This window comes from Lutra lutra, chromosome 9 (genome assembly GCF_902655055.1).
Source record: "Lutra lutra chromosome 9, mLutLut1.2, whole genome shotgun sequence".
Lineage (NCBI taxonomy): Eukaryota > Metazoa > Chordata > Mammalia > Carnivora > Mustelidae > Lutra > Lutra lutra.
In genome coordinates, this window is record NC_062286.1 from 120,972,291 (window position 1) to 120,989,788 (window position 17,498).

Below are 17,498 nucleotides of genomic sequence, written 5' to 3' on the forward strand. Positions count from 1 at the left end.
TGGTATTTAAATAGTGAAACATTTTTTCACAGAGATGCCCTAACATAATAGAGACTTAAGAATACCCAGGCTTAAGGGCTAATTAAATGTTTCATTTTCTTGTTGGAAAATCCCTAAGGTTTTGATTCATTACCCTAAAAAGTACAGTGCTAAAATATGGTGAAATGGAGGAATGTACAGAAACAACTTGAGGGCAACAATCTTCCCAAACTCTGCACACTAAGCATTTTCCCCAAGAAGGAAGTCTTGAATGACTACTAAAAGTCAAAGAAACTAATATTCTACTTTCCAGTTTCTATGACTTCAAAACATTTCAAAAATGAAGATTTCTTATGGCCTTTTTAAGAGAATTTTATTTGAGTGGTTCTTACAAAGGTTGTTGCAATATGAAAGTCATTTGTTTGATAGAAATATCAAGCTGTCTTGTCAAACACACTGAAGTAACCCAAAAATATATTTCAGAGCTCACAGAGCTTAAAAAGAGCAAAGATTATATGCAACCAGACAAAACCTATTTCTGCATTTCCTATTTCTTGCTCAGACTGCTCTGCTTACCAGACTGTCACTAAACATCTTGAGGAAATGCAGGGATCATTTTGTTTGGAATCTTAGACACATCAGAACACATAATATTTACAAAGAAACTTTTACAGATACATTAATTGAAAAGATAGCATCCAGAAATGTAATCTTGAAAATTCCTTTTCTTGCCAATTGATCACGATGCAAGATGAGATGTTAATCAAACAGCCCTTTAGCTGTCTTGAATTTCCATACACTAAATGTGTACTCCAGAAACCTCTGCTAAACCATTAGCCAAGTATCAACATTAGTGAAACGTGTAATGTAACTGCTGTGTAAAAAGTTAGGCTTCTGAAACATTAAAAACATAATTACATCCCTGTCTGCCTTTTTACATTAAGCACATCTGTTCCCCCCCCTAGAGCTATTCCTATAGATCCTTAATGTAAATTTCTACATGTACATTTAAAAGGCAGAACAAGAGAACAGCTTTGTATACAGTGGGATTTGCTAGTTAGGGATAATGAGCACACTGCATTCCTGTTAACATTTTTATTTTTTCAAGGTAACAGGAATTGTATACAAATGACAGTAGACCCTTGCCTCTTTATTTTTATCTAAATAAAAGATAACTCAAGATGAATTCTCAAGAAAGAAAAAAAGCTATGTACATAAGGGACTATATCTTCCTTCATCGTCTACTTGGAACCAGTAGTTGTGTTGCTGTCATAGAATCAGGGAAGAGGTTGTGATAAGTTGGAAGAGGTACATATGCTGCTGTTATCATTTTACCTGTTGAAAGAAGCAGATATGAGGGTTTAGCATTTTCACTTAAATTACATCCTTCATAATAATCAGAAAAACAGATGAAACTCACCAGCAAACCACCTGCCATGCAATGCATTGACAGCAGCAATGGCTGCAGCAATTGATGGGCACTTCACATACACGTTGCCCTGAAATACAATTAATAAAAATATAAGGGATGTATAGAATTTTTCCAAATTTCCTGTTAAAAAAAAAAAAAACTCAAGAGCCCTATAACCAAATACTTTTGCATTAGCTAGTATGTACACCTAGAAATTTAACGAAATTAATTTGCCCTCCCCGAACTTGTCGTATTCTTTTTTTCTATGACTTGAAAGCAGCTGAAGAATGAAGATGACAGTATTTCATGGCAAACTTTCAACACTACCAGCAACATTGCCACTCTATAGTCTGATCTAATCTTACTATTAGAGGAGTGTCCTTATGTTGGGGAATATATATTTAGTCACTACGTTAAAATTTATCAGAATTAAAAAACAAAAACTTCCTGGGACAGTGGTGATATACCACAAATATGTATGAAGGCTAAGTCATAAAAGAGTAAAACATTCTATCTTTATTAATATCATAACACCTGAGATGAGGTGCATAAAAAGGGCAGATTAAACTTTTCTGGCGTTAGAGGGGAAAAAAAAAATACCTGAGCTGAATTTTTGTCAACATAAATATGAATAACTCCTCCATGTTTATTACATTCTTCAATCACATCATCTTTAATCTCTGTATCCCATCCAACTTCTTCTTCTCTGTTAAGAGAAAGTATTAAGGTCTATCAGACACCATTCAAACTTTTAAAAGTTACATATTCATCTGTATAAAAATATGTCAAGTATGAAGTCACTTAACTAATTTAAAAATCATTGATGTTAGCAGTGTAGTGCACTGGAGAAAATAAACAGGATTTAAGGCACTGTTCAAAACAAAGCTTAACGAATTTTTTAAAAAGACTCTGAGAGAGCTGGTGCCCATGTGTGCACACGAGCATGGGGAGGGGCAGAGGGTGACAGAGAAGCAGACTCCCCAGTTATCCTGGGAGTCCAATATACCAGGCTTGATCCCAGGAACCTGAGACCATGACCTGAGCCAAGTCAGACAATTACCAACTGAGCTACCCAAACATCCCAGATTATGAATTTCCTAACTCTAAATTAACATTTAAAGTAGTTATGGCCATACAGCAAATAATATGTATACCAACAGTTTATCATTAACCAAATCTTTAAAAAAAAGAAAAAGGATTTTGATATTATCTGGACACCTGGGAGGCTCTATCAGTTAAGCATCTGCCTTCAGCTCAGATCACCATCCCAGGGTCCTAGGATCGAGTTCCACACCGGGCTCCTTGCTCAGTGAGGAAAGTGCTTCCTTCTTTTTAAATTTTTTTTTTAGGATTTTATTTGAGAGAGACTGAAAGTGAGAGAGATTACAGAGGGGAAGGGAGAAGCAGACTCACTGCTAAGTGGAGTCCACTTCTTGCCTGCCACTCCCCTCTACTTGTGCACGCTCTCACACTTGCTCTCTGACAATAAATAAAATCTTAAAAAAAGAAAAAAAAAGAAAAAAAGGGAAAAAAAAAAAAAGAATTTGGTGTTACCAAAAGAATCCAAAGCTCGATCTCTATGGTAAACCACAAATATAAACAATGCAAAGAGCATGTGACAAACTACTGTATATAAAACAATGTTTCATAACATGTAACGGTTCATTTATCAAATCAACTGAAGAGGTTATCTTCATTTGCCTCAGAATGTATTACAAATACGATTCATTAAAAAAAAAAAAACAAACAGAAGAGTTTGGACTGATAAATAAATGGCATTCTAATCACTGTGCCTAGGCATTAGGAAAAAGAAATTCCTAATTCCTGGACTGCATTAATCTAGGAATATTTTCAAAGGTCCTCTTCTGCTATATAAAATTAAAATAATATGAAAATCTCCAAGCCAAGAACTGCTAGCAGAATAAAGTGGCAATAGAAATAAACACAAATACACATGAACAAACAAAACAAGCAGAAGCACACCCATAGAGAACACAACGGTGACTGCCGGAGGGGAGGAGGGTGTAGGGATGGGTGAAATAGGTGAAGCGGAGTGGGACGTACAAGCTTTCAGTTATGAACATAGTACGTCCACAAAGAGTACAGGATAGGGAATATAGTCAATGATACTGTAATAGCTGTATATGGTGACAAATGGTAAGCTACAGTGAGCATAGCTTAAGGTGTAGTGTTGAACAACTATTGAGCCTGAAACTAATGTTAACACAATGTATGTAAAATTACAAGTGATAAACATTAATAGAAAACTTCTGAGAAAAATACTTAGATATAATTGGGAAACAAAATCTGTATACCTTTTACATCAATTCCAATCTTATAAACACACCCAAAGGATTTAGCAATAAAAAGGTTATTAAAATACCCTAAGGAAGGATGAAAACTGTTGCTTACTATTTGAAATGTAAAATATATTGAAGCCTCCAGAATGTTAACTTAGAAAAGCTGAATATTAATACCGTCACAGTACAACATGGCTTTCAATTGCACAAGTCCACCTATACAGTACTATAAATGTAGTTGCTCTTTAAGATTTTCTATTCTTTAGCTTTAGAATGCAGTACAGAAGACATGTAACATACAAGATATGTGTTTATCAACTGTTTATGTTACTATAAGGATTTCAGTCAACAGTAGGCTGCTAGCAGTTAAGTTCTAGAGGAAGTAAAAATTTACAGATTTTTGACTGTGCAAGCAGGGGTCTGCACCTGTGATCCTTGCACTGTTCAAGTGTCAACGGTACATATACCCCTTTTTCTTTTTAATTTTTAAGTTTTTATTTATTTATCAGAAAGAGATCACAAATAGGCAAAGAGGCAGGCAGAGAGGGAGGGAGAAGCAGGCTCCCTGCTGAGCAGAGAGCCCCATGCAGGGCTCAATCCCAGGACCCTGGGATCATGACCTGAGCCAAAGGCAGAAGCTTTAACCCAATGAGCCACCCAGGCAGCCCTATATACCCCTTTTCCAACTTGACCAAAGTATATTACTTACGTTTGAGGGTTAAACATGTTAGAAAGTTGGAAACACTGTGTTGCAAGAGGCTGAACGGAGGCAGCTGCAGCTAAAGCTGAAGCTAAAAAAAAAAAAAGAAAAAAAAAAAAAAAAGAGAGAGAGAGAGAGAAATTAGCTTCATGGAAAATGCATCAGAATAGCCCTGATGAATAAAATAAAACCAAAAACCCCTCTAAATCCCAACTGTGAAACTAGGATAGTTAAGTCACTTCCCTAATTTGCTTAAAAATGCTATCAAAGTGTGTAATGGTACCCAACTGGAGTTGCCAGAAAACTGAAACAACCAACATTTGAAATAGCCAATCTTCAGTTGGAAATTTTATTTTTAGAAGGAAAATTAACCTTTAGGTGTAATCAGAACTCATTCAATTAGACAAATTTAAAAATCAATCCAGAAAGGCAAAGGATAAAATAGAAGATTGATTTTGCAGAAATGCTTGAGTTTATACCCTAAGAAGCAGGGAACGATGAAAATACCATCTTTTGTTTTTGCCCATGAATATAGTTACGTTTTTTTTTTTTTTAAGATTTTATTTATTTGACAGACGGAGATCACAAGTAGGCAGAGAGGCAGGCACAGAGAGGAGGATGCAGACTCCCCGCTGAGCAGAGAGCCCGATGCGGGGCTCGATCCCAGAACCCTGGGATCATGACCTGAGCCGAAGGCAGAGGCTTTAACCCGCTGAGCCACCCAGGCGCCCCGGTTACGTATTTTCTTTTAAATAAACATTATAAAAGGACTGTTTATAACAGAGAAGATGCAGAAAACCATCCATTTAAAATTTAATATCCAGGAATATAAACCCTATTTCAAAATCAAATGAGTATTTTTTAAATGACTAGGTCACAGCACAAGAAACACTAAAAATGCAATATATGTTGTTATACTACTAAGACACTAATATCCAGGAGGAACACTGAAAACCCACACTGGTTTTAGGGTTGAAGTGAGAGCACTGTCCAAAACGACTGCCCCACTGCTTTTATAGGGGATTCACAAAACATTATCAGTAGCTGTTACAGAACTCACCGTAATCAATATATTTGACCAAATTTCATTCCAATATATAACAACAAACAAAGCTAAGGATAAAACAGTGCATTAGAAATTATGGTAATTAAAATTAACAATCACCTGAGGAAATATCAGATATTATTCCACTGAATAAAAATTAGGGCCATGCATGAAATGCATCATAAAAAATGATTATTTAATTACAAAAGTGCCTTTTGCCCCTTTTATTACTTTATTACTTCAAAACATCTTTATTCTTTCATGAAGCTTTGCATGGAAATATAAATGCTAAAAAAAGCTAACATGTCATATTCCATTCAGAAAGGATGAAGATGTAACCATGCTTATGTTACAATGAATATAAAAATGAGACCCACTGTGTACTTTATCATAAACAAATGGAAATATTCTTGAAAATATACACTAGCTTATTATAAAACTGAGAACTACTTCATTTTTTTTCCATTTTCTTAAATGAATTAGGACAAAAATTTAGAAAATATATGATAGGAACATTCCAGCTCCACCTAGATGAACGCAGAACACAATGAATTCAGCACAGAAATATAGAGAATAGAAAAATCCACTACTTATACTTTTTAAAATCTGTTGCAAAAAAAAAAGAATTGAGTGTTAACGGTCTCACTTACTGGAAAAAAATTAAAATACACATTTAATTCCTATCACGGAACATGGTAGATAGACATTTTCATATAGAATCATTCTCCTAAACAACTTTTAAGTACAACCTATGAAAGATGGGATACTGAATTAGCTCAACAGCAAAATACGATAAACAAATGGCAGAGATTTGGCAATCAAAAACAAGAAAAAATAGCCTACTTTAGAAAGAATTATTTCAATCTTTGAAATATGCATGCAATTTAGTTCTGGCTAACTGCCTCATTGCTTGGTACTATTAATACAAATCACTAAAGTTAGAGTCCTTAACCTTACGTTAATTAAGTTCAGACTCCTGAAAGACTTATGTGCTGAAACAACAAATTCCACTTTCTGACTTCTACACAAAACAATCAGAACACAAAGATAAGCATACAAAACTAAAGATAATCCCAAACTAAGCAACAAATGCACATGCACAGACATTTTAATTTTGTTCCTCGGAACTCTAATGATTTGGATTAAGCCAACCGAAATGTACATTAATAGAGGGCTTAATGTATATACACCATGTCATTCTTTAAAAAAAAATCAAAAATCCAAAATGTAACAAGTGATATAACAACTATGTCTTGCTACATTGACATCTATTTCAAAGACAAATAAAAAGCTCAACTCACCTTCAGTCTGTTGAGAAAGTCTTGTTTGCAAATCTATAACAAAAGAGAATTCTACAGCTCAGTGCAGGAACAATGAAGAGCCTCAACTAACAGGGTAAATGTCAGGAAAGCATTAATAAAAGAGGACTACATAGCAGGGTTTATCAAAATAAACTTCTAGTAAAACCTGGCAGCCAAACCTCCTTCCCCATTCCTCATTGACAAGGCTTTGGGGCCTTTTTCTTTCCTCCTATCCTAGGACTTCTTATGCCTCTGTCCTCCTACTCCTAGTACTCTACCACATCTCCTATGTATTCCACATACTACTCTTCACATGGGAATAATGGGAAATGGGGAAAGGGAAGCACACCGGTCAGAAAATCCATGAAAACCCTGATCTTGAGAATTCAATTCCAAGTACTTGGGATATTCAACTCTGGCCGAGAAGATGAGTTTAATCAGATCTAGTTTCCTGGGAAAGTATGGAAATTTAATGAAGCGGAAATTTTAACCAAGATTACTGTAATCTATGAAATACAAGAAGAATTCAATCATGTAGTCACTATCAAAAATAAGAATGGGGATGTGTACCAGTGTATTTCCCCATATAATCATTAAATTCTCCAGGGGAAGTAAAGTTAACAGAAAGCTGCTTGGCACTGAAAACAGCAGCAAATGTAAATGAAAAGAAAAAAAAAAAAGTGTGTTATCTTGAAGTTAAAAACTATGAAAATACATAACATAAAAATTATTTAGATCCAGTAACCTAATTTTTATTAACGTGATTTAACTGTAACATGTTATCATCATCTAGGTGTCTTCCTGAGTACAGAAAAAAAAATTTTAAATGGGCAAAAATGGCACCTGCTTGCTCAGTGGACAGTGCAACTCCAACTCAGGGTTATGAGTTCAATCCCCTCGATGGATGTAGACATTGCTTAAAAATAGAATCTCAAAAGGTGGGGCAAAAAGGAAAAGGGATCAGCACCCCAAGTTATGCTGAGATAAAATATACTGGGGTCCTAGGGACTCAAAACTGGTATCCAAGGGAGTTCAAGAAATGTAACTGGTATATACTGAAGGAACGTGAAGATATGACCATAGAAACACTGTCAAACTTTATAACACAATTTGTCTTTTCTTTCCATACAGTAGGGAAAAAAATCTACCATAAGGGATGCCTGGCTGCCTCAGTCGAAGAGCACAGGACTCTTGATCTCAGGGTTGTGAGTTCAAGCCCCACACTGGATGCAGAGTTTACTTAAATAAATGAATAAATGAAAACTTAAAAAAAAAAAACACTATTTTAAGGGTACGTAAATCCCTATCAAGATTTCAAAAATGATTTTTTTTTAAAGATTTTATTTATTTATTTGACAGAGAGAGATCACAAGTAGATGGAGAGGCAGGCAGAGAGAGAGAGAGGGAAGCAGGATCTCTGCCGAGCAGAGAACCCGATGCGGGACTCGATCCCAGGACCCTGAGATCATGACCTGAGCTGAAGGCAGCGGCTTAACCCACTGAGCCACCCAGGTGCCCTCAAAAATGATTTTAAAGGTCATTTGTAACAAGTTAGGAAAAAAAGTAGAGGATTCATAAAGATAAGTTCTTAAATTTCTAAAATAAAGTGGATAGAGTAAAGACTCACCCTTGGTTTTAAAAAAACAGCTTTAAAGAACTTAGGAGAAAGGGCTTTGGACACACTGAAAAGCAATTTATAGCATTTCAACAAGAAGTAAGATTTTAATGATAACTATCAGGAGAAAAATACTGAGTTAATGTAAATATTTACCTAAAAATTGAGTGATTATTAATTCAGTAACAATAACAATCTATGGGAATTGTAAGAAGAATCAAACTTTATAATCATCTCAACAAACACTACTAAGGGTGAATTTAACAAATAGAGATAACTGGCTACTCAGCCAATCCACATGCACCCTTACAGAGTTCTAGTTGATCACAATTAGCCCACCTTAACAGTAAATGTGCCCAAGAAGGTGTAGCCATACATCATGCATTGAGAAATAATGGCTAAGGATAGTTAGAATGTCTAATTTTCAAACATCTTCAATTAGGTGAAGATACTGTTTATGAAGAACATCAAATCAACATATTTGATACCGCGCACAGGATATAACGTAAGATTGTTTAGAAACAAACCCTATGTTACTACACCAAATCCACAAAGACAGCAGACAAATATTCACTACCCTCTAGTGAAATAACTAGAACATGATAAACAGTCCTGATAAACAGTCCAGCATTTTCTAAATTATTAAAAGAATGATCTGAACGATGGGAAGCAATATAAGGTTAGTTCTCAGATTAAATAGCAAGTCTATTTATTGACTTAAAGACTTTATTATAGACAGAGAAAGCAAAGGAGAGAACACAAACATGGGGCAGCTGGAGAGGGAGAGGCAGGCTCCCTGCTGAGCAGGATGTCCATTAATGGGGCTCCATCTCTGGACGCCCAGATTAGGACCTGAGCCAAAGATAGATGCTTAACGAAAAAGCCACCCAGGTGTCCCTAAATAGCAAGTTTAAAAGCATAGACTGAGTTACATTTCTGGAAGGGATGGGTTCCCTAATGTCTTTGATTAAACCAAGTGGCATTCTTTGGCTATTTGGTGACTCAAGCAATTAAATGTCTAATACTTGTTTATAGAGTCAAAACAATTTAGTGATACTTGGGGGAGTTTTCCAGTGACTCAAAACACAGAAGTCCATTAATGGTTATGATTTTTCCCCATAAAGACAAGCTAGTGTGGTTTTATCAGAAAAAAGATTCACTTATTTGAGAGAAAGAGAGGGACAGACAGTGTAAGTGCTAGGGGCAGAGAGAGAAGCGGAGAGCATCTCAAGTAGACTCCATGCCCTATGCAGAATCTATGATGTGGGGATGATGTCACGACCCTGAGATCATGACCTGACTGAAATCAAGAGACTGATGCTTAACCCACTAGCCACCCAGGCACCCTGGTTCTGTCAAAAGTTTTATAAATACCTATCAGATTTCAAAATAAATAACAGAATCTGACAGGAGAAACACAAAAACAGAAAAGGCAGATTTTCTAAAGTTACAAACGTGTGGACATCCACTAAAAAGGAAACAATGAAAAGCCCCTTCTCTCTTAATAACAAAATAGAAAAGCAAAAAGATTCTCTCCTTTAATTAATAAGCTTTTGATTTAAAGGGAAATTTAAATCAATCAACTACATAAAAAGGTCCATGAATCAATCATGGACATTTATGTATATTCAGACGCAGTACTATAGTCTTAAACTTACAAACTGTCAGTTACAGAGTCTCACTTTGTAGATAGTATTCATATTACAAAGTGCCATACTTTCTTGGGATATAGATTTCCTGTCTTCCGAGGTCCAAAATACAAATGGTTCTTCTTACATGTTCTAAAAGCAAGTTCTTCAACATTTCAAAATTAAATGCTACCCTGGCTGACAGGTTTTGATTAGCATCAAGGTTTATAAAAGGAAATTTGAGGAACTTAAGCCAAACAAAAACAACGTTTATCATAAACCAAACCCCTTGTTACACAACTACAATAAACCATTGCTTCTCTATTTTCCTGCCCTGTTCATGAGCTCCCATTCCCCTAACTGAAAATCTCAAAATACCATGTACTGTTTAGACGAAAGCACTCTTGGTATTGTAATTATTTTACATAAAGCTTGATTTAAAGGCCCCTAATAGTTTTCTCAACTCAAACATTACAAAGAAACATTTCTTGAAACAATATACATTTAGTATTTAAGAAAAGTTATGGATTTACAAAGGTCTAACAGGTAAATTCCAACTAAAAATGGTACGTAGGGTTCAAGAAAATGCCCTGATAGCCTATTATTATTAGTGAATAATTCTATTCTGTATTTCCATTTCCTTTAAATTTACAGGCTAAAAAGTACTTGATGAATTGAATTCTCAGTAAGTCCTTTTAAATGCAAAAATTTGGCAAATTTTCGAATTAGGTGAAAAACAATGATTTCCAATTAGAAAAGATTCAATTCCTACCTGCCACAGCACCAAATGCCAAAGAGCCACTCATTTGTAGAGCCTGCTGTGCTGCTGGTGGAATCTGCAAACCTGTACCTGTGTAAAAGAAAAGAGATCTTACAGTCCTTACTATGTTAAGAGTAGAAAACCCCAATTTTCTGGGTGCTTACTACTACCAAAGTTACTTCACTAGAAGTATTTACAAGCAAGACTTGTAATCTGGGCAACTGAGGATATAAATATCATTAAGAAAGCAAAAGGAATCCTATAATGTATGCTGTGGCACTCAAAAGGCACCACCACAAAGTAGATTCCATTAGAACTTTTTAAAAGTAGCCTCATCTATGAAATTGCATTTACCACCCAAGAATAATAAGGTCAACCACAAAATTTAAAAAAAATATTTTTTATTAGTCTGTGTCAGTTACCTTACTCATTACCATATCCACAATAAATCATTCACAACCCATGTGAAAACTTACCTTCTGCAAGTCTTGCCATTAATTGGAGACGACCAGTTGTTCCCAAGTCAATTCCAGTCCTTTCCAGTTCATCACTGTCCAAGAATGAGCTAGCACTGGAAGCATCAGTACGTTCAGTAACATGACCAACTTTCATTGGTCTTCCTGCTAACTCAAATCCATTAAGCTGTTCCAAAGCCTTCTTGGCACATTCTGAATCAGAAAACTGTAATTGAGGTAAAGGTGAAAGTAAAAAGTCCAGTATGTAAGTTCATGTATATACCTAAGGTAAAGAAATGCTTACTTATTAAGTCTAGTCTATTCAATAATTACACAAGTGGGTGGATGGCAAAGTAGAATTTCTAGTTTTAAGTAATATAACCTATAGGATCAGATCACAAACTCATTCAAATTAGCTTTGTTAATGTGATGGTTTGAACAGCAAGGTATTATGAAATGACACCAAAATTCAGGGGGCACATGGGTGGCTCGATGGGTTGAAGACTCTGCCTTCAGCTCGGGGTAGTGATCCCAGGGCTCTGGGATTGAGCCCCACATCGGGCTCTCTGCCTACTTGTGATCTCTGTCAAATAAATAAATACATAAAATCTTAAAAAAAAAAAAAAAAAGAGCATATGAAGTAATTTTCCTAACATCAAAACTCTTTTTTAATGTGCTCAGATAAACTAAAATGGTGATTTGTTTCCTATCATTAAAAAAGAGCTATTGGTGTGCCTGGGTGGTTCAGTTAGTTAAGTACACGGCCTTCAGTCTCAGGTCATGATCCCAGAGTCCTAGGATCGAGTCCCACATCAGACTCCATGCTCAGCGGGGAACCCGCCTCTCCCTCTACTGGCTGCTTCCTCTGCTTGTGCTGTCAAATAACTAAATAAAATCTTTAAATAGAAAAATTAAAAGTTCACTCAGCTATTATTAATACAAAATTGTGGGTCATTTTATTGCCAATAAAATCATAAAAAATATTTTTTTCTTTAAATCGTGGAAATTCTTAATTCCCAGGATGCAAACACACACTTAGTTGCACACTAATTCTCATTTTTAATGGGGGGGGGGTAACACGACACGACACAATGATGACAACAACCTCCCAGCAATCCCATAGCTTTCCCATAGCTTAGTATCTCATCAGTATGATTCAAAACATTTTCTCCTGAGAAAGAAAAAATTACAGATACTTACAAACATTTATGAACACACAGAACCATGTAAATTAAAATAATCTAAGCTTTGTACATAGATAGCTAAATCATAGCCAACAGTTCACACATAGCTGATACTAAAAATGTTTTGTTTTGTTTTTTCTTATTAACATATAATGTATTATTAGCCCCAGGGGTACAGGTCTGTGAATCCCCACGTTTACACACTTCACAGCACTCACCATAGCACATACCCTCCCCCCAATGTCCAAAACCCAACCACCCTCTCCCTACCCACCTCTCCCCAACAACCCTCAGTTTGTTTTGTGAGATTAAGAGTCTCTTATGGTTTGTCTCCCTCCCTTTCCCATCTTGTTTCATTTATTAAAGATGTTTTTAATAGGGGCAGGTCATGATCCTGGACTCTTGGGAAATGAGTCCCAAATTGGGCTCCCTGCTTAGTAAGGGAGTCGCCTTTTCCCTACCCCTTCCCCCTGCTCCTCTTCTGTCTCTCAAGCAAAATCTTTTTTTTTTTAAAGTTACTAACAGTTTTTGATAAGATTTTATTTATTTGATAGAGAAAGTGCATGTCCACCTGCACAAGCAGGGGGAATTGGCAGGCAAAGGGAGAGGTAGAAGCAGGCTCCCCACAGGAGGGGAAGTCGGATATGGGGCTCAATCCCAGGACTCTGGGATCATGACCTGAGCTGAAGGTAGTGGCTCAACCGAGCCACCCAAATGCCCATACTAACAGTTTTGTAAACTTTTCTCCTTCCACCAGTGTATGAAGACCAATAAAAATAACCAAATGACCAATAAAACTTTATCATTAAAAAACAGGTCTGTTTTTTTTTTTGAGAGAGAGAAGAGAGGGGGAAAAGAGTCTCAAGCAGACTCCATGCCCAGTGTGAGCCCAATGCAAGGACGGCTCTCATGACACTGAGACCATGACCTGGGCCAAAATCAAGAGTCAGATGGCAGGGTTGCCTGGGTGGCTCAGTGGGTTAAGCCTCTGCCTTCTGCATCGCATCAGGCTCTCTGCTCAGCAGGGAGCCTCCTTCTCCCTCTCCCACTTATAGCCTGCCCCCCCCAAGGTCAAATAAATAAATAAAATCTAAAAATAAAGAACGGGAGAACTAAACCTGTCTATATTTAAATTTTATTTCCCTATGGCTGCAGCAATGGTGACAATCTACTTGCATTTTACACTAGAAATAGCAGTTCTCAGAACTTTCCAAAGTTCTAAACATCAAACATTTGAAAAACTCTATTATGTAATTAAATAGCATCAGGAAATAGAACATAGGAGGGTTTACTTTTAAAGGGGCACTTCCACTCAAACAGTTTTTCCAGCTGCTACCCAACACCCTAATCAGGGAATGGGCTATGATGGTTGGACAACACCTTTGTTCAGATTTCATTTTCTTATTTAAAAAGAACACACATGTGTGAGCACGGGGAAGAGCAGGAGGACAGGAAGACAGAATCTCAAGCAGACTCCATGCCCAGTGCAGAGCCCAATGCACTGGGACCCTAAGATCAAGAACTGAGATGAATTCAAGAGACAGATGCTTAACCAACTGGGCCACCCTGATCGTGGTTGTGAGATGCATCCATATAATAAAAAAGTAAGATAGAGTATCAAGACATGGGGCACATGGGTGGCTCAGTCGATAAGCATCTGCCTTCAGCTTGGGTCATAATCCCAGGGTCCTGGGGATCAAGCCCTGCATCCAGGTTCCCTGATCGCTAGGAAGCCTGCTTCTCCCTCTCCCGCTCCCCCTGCTTGTGTTCCCTCTCTTGCTGTTGTTTCTCTCGGTCAAATAAACAAACAAAATCTGTTAAAAAAAAAAAAAAGAAAAAAAAAGAAAAAGATATCGGGGCGCCTGGGTGGCTCAGTGGGTTAAAGCCTCTGCCTTTGGCTCCTGAGTCATGGTCCCAGGGTCCTGGGATTGAGCCCCGCATCAGGCTCTCTACTCAAGGACCTGCATCCTCCTCTCTCTCTTTCTGCCTGCTTCTGATCTCTGTCAAATAAATAATTTTAAAAATAAAGTAAAATTCATTTATGAAAGAAAAAAAAAAAAAGAGTATCAAGACACTTGCATTCAACGGCCAGAAATATCACAAAAAGTATTATAGACCAAAAAAAACCTCACAATGGGGTCATAAATTTCAATCTCGTGGATACCAGCTATACAAATTAACTATATTCACGGTAAGAGAAAACTGGCTAAGAAAGCATCAATATTTGGTATACATGGCTACTGAAGGCAAACTATTTTAAACCATTTGAAAAAAGAACCAAGCACCCTTTCCCACTATCAATAACTAATAAAGTATTACTATAGTACTTTGGTCTAAAATCTTAAAGTCATTCAATCAATCAAATTTTAAATCATAATGTTAATAGTAATTGCTTACCGTAATAAATCCATATCCCTTAGATCGACCTGTTTCACTATCCATCATGAGTTGGATACTTTCAATCTAAAAAATAAAAACAATTATTATGTAACTGCAAAGGAGGAATCAAAAGCATTTTATTCCTTGAAACGTGATTTACAGTCCCCCCTCCCCGAACAAAAACAAATCCTCTCAACCCATCTCCAAAAGTCACTTCTGAAAGCCTAGATGCTTCTCAAACAAGAAGTTATGCACTGTGGAATAAAAAGTACAATCTTCTGCCTCAAAAACAAACCACTGGGGCACCTGGGTGGCTCAGTGGGTTAAAGCCTCTGCCTTCAGCTCAGGTCATGATCCCAGGGTCCTGGGATAGAGCTCCACATGGGGGGGGGTCTCTGCTCAGCAGGGAGCCCGCTTCCTCCTCTCTCTCTGCCTACCTTTCTGCCTACTTGTGATATCTGTTTAAAAAAAAAAAAAAAAAAAAAAAACTAAAAACCAGAGATCCTTTGTAAACTACAATCAGGTGTTAGAAATTAACATTTTGTTTTCTTTCCATTATGCTAAAAACACAAATTCCCACTAGTATCAGACATGACCAACTGTCCAAGATGTTGGAATAACTAAAACAGGGGCACCTGGCTGGCTCAGTCAATAGCCCATGTGATTTGTGGTCTCATGGTTGTGAGTTCAAGTCACACAGTGAGTGTAAACATTACTTAAAAATCTTGGGACACATGGGTGACTCAATCTGTTAAGCATCCGCCTTTGGCTCCGGTCATAATACCACCCCTGAGCCCTGGGATGGAGTCCCACAGACTCCTTGCTCAGGGGGAGCATAATTCTCCCTCAGCCTGCCATTCCCCCAGCTTGTGTGCATGCATACTCTGACAAATACAAAATTCAAGAGACAAAATAAAAAAATAAAAATCTTACAAACAGGGACACCTGGGTGGCAGTTACATGCCTGACTCTTGGGTTTCAGCTCAGCTCATGATTTCATGATTTCGAGATCAAGCCCTGCGTCATACTCCACACTCAATCTGCTTGAAACTATCTCCTTTGTCCCCAACCCTGCTTCTCCCAAATAAACCAATCTTTTAAAAAATCTTAAGAATAAAATCAACCCTGAATATAGATGATCACTGCACAACTCTGGGTAGCCATTTAAAAGGCAATGAATTGTTCACTTGAAGCAGGTGAAGTACATGGTTTGTGTACTACACCACAGTATCTCAATATAGCTGTTCATACACAGAGAGCATAAAAAATTAAAACAGAGCATGGATGTACTCTATTTCTTCATGTCCGGTAATTTCAGGAATGCATTAACTTTGTAGTCACTGACCCAAAAAAAAAAAAAAAAAAAAAGATTTCTATGCAAAGTGTGTGCACATTTCTATTTTAACAAAAAGCCCACAGTCAACACCCAACTTTTACCATTACGCACTCTTTAAACAGTTTAACAAAGGGGCTGAATGGAAATAGTGAAAAAGTATATCCAAGGGAAATGAAAATTAGTAGTGGATGCAGTATTAACAGTTACCAACATTTTTATTCACGGCCACATAATGAATATTTTAAACTACAGTACAACCTACTGTTATTAACATTTATTCTAAAATAAAATGTCATGATAAAATGAGGACCAACTGAACAGGAACAGTCTAACTACTTAATTGAGTAGACAGAAAAAAGGTTCTGTACATACCCCTTAATGTTCCGTAAGGCCAAAAAACAAGCATCCAAGGAACATCAACAGGGGGTGCCTAGGTTGCTCAGTCAGAACATCATGCAACTCTTGATCTTGGGGCCATGAGTTTGGGCACCCACATTGGTGAGCTAGATTGTACTTAAAAAAACAAAAACCGGGGCGCGCCTGGGTGGCTCAGTGGGTTAAAGCCTCTGCTTTCGGCTCAGGTCGTGATCCCAAGCGTCCTGGGATCGAGCCAGCCCCACATCGGGCTCTCTGCTCGGCAGGGAGCCTGCTTCCCTTCCTCTCTCTCTGCCTGCTACCCTGCCTACTTGTGATCTCTGTCAAATAAATAAATAAATAAATCTTTTAATTAAAAACAAAAACAAAAACACCCTCCCCCGAAGACCCAACCAAGAAAAACAAAATCTCTCGTCCCAAATGCACAGAGACTCTCATCATTCATGTTGACTTGAAAAAAAGTGATGCTTCTAATACTCTACGCGTTTCACTGCAGCATTATGAATGACGACACTAAAAGATTCTTTTTTTTTTTTTTTAAAGATTTTATTTATTTGACAGACAGAGATCACAAGTAGGCAGAGAGGCAGGCAGAGAGAGGGGGAAGCAGGCTCCCCGCTGAGCAGAGAGCCCGATGCGGGGCTCCATCCCAGGACCCTGGGATCATGACCTGAGCCGAAGGCAGAGGCATTAACCCACTGAGCCACCCAGGTGCCCCACTAAAAGATTCTTGATCTTCAAATGTCACCCTTCTTTCAGAGATACTACCTTAATCTAAGATGCCACAAAACCCTCACAGAAGCACTGTTTCCCATCTTACTATTAACCTTATTAAAACATGCCGAAGTAGATACACAGATTATGCAGTTCTTTTTTTTTTAAAGATTTTATTTATTTATTTGACAGAGAGAGATCACAAGTAGACGGAGAGGCAGGCAGAGAGAGAGGGAAGCAGGCTCCCTGCTGAGCAGAGAGCCCGATGTGGGACTCGATCCCAGGACCCTAAGATCATGACCTGAGCTGAAGGCAG

The 17,498-nt window shown here is 37.4% G+C and overlaps 1 protein-coding gene and 1 long non-coding RNA gene across 7 annotated transcripts in view; one reads left to right on the forward strand and one right to left on the reverse strand.

The window, feature by feature from the left end:
- Positions 1-333: 333 nt before the first annotated feature.
- Positions 334-17,498, reverse strand: part of RBM39 (RNA binding motif protein 39) — a 33,921-nt gene continuing 16,756 nt past the window's right edge. For 4 of the 6 annotated variants that reach the window (XM_047744110.1, XM_047744107.1, XM_047744112.1 and 1 more), the window contains 8 exons: positions 14,776-14,841; positions 11,216-11,420; positions 10,752-10,829; positions 6,737-6,787; positions 4,400-4,481; positions 1,991-2,096; positions 1,400-1,478; positions 334-1,314 (listed from right to left, as the gene is read on the reverse strand). In XM_047744110.1, the coding sequence (XP_047600066.1) occupies positions 1,214-1,314; positions 1,400-1,478; positions 1,991-2,096; positions 4,400-4,481; positions 6,737-6,787; positions 10,752-10,829; positions 11,216-11,420; positions 14,776-14,841 (768 nt within the window). In that variant the 3' untranslated portion in view covers positions 334-1,213. The remainder of the gene's footprint in view (positions 1,315-1,399; positions 1,479-1,990; positions 2,097-4,399; positions 4,482-6,736; positions 6,788-10,751; positions 10,830-11,215; positions 11,421-14,775; positions 14,842-17,498) is intronic. The other 2 variants (XM_047744111.1, XM_047744109.1) reach the window with 1 other exon arrangement.
- Positions 8,564-12,244, forward strand: LOC125108379 (uncharacterized). Its single transcript, XR_007129889.1, has 3 exons — positions 8,564-8,697; positions 9,984-9,988; positions 12,234-12,244. It is a non-coding gene; the product is annotated as an uncharacterized LOC125108379 (long non-coding RNA).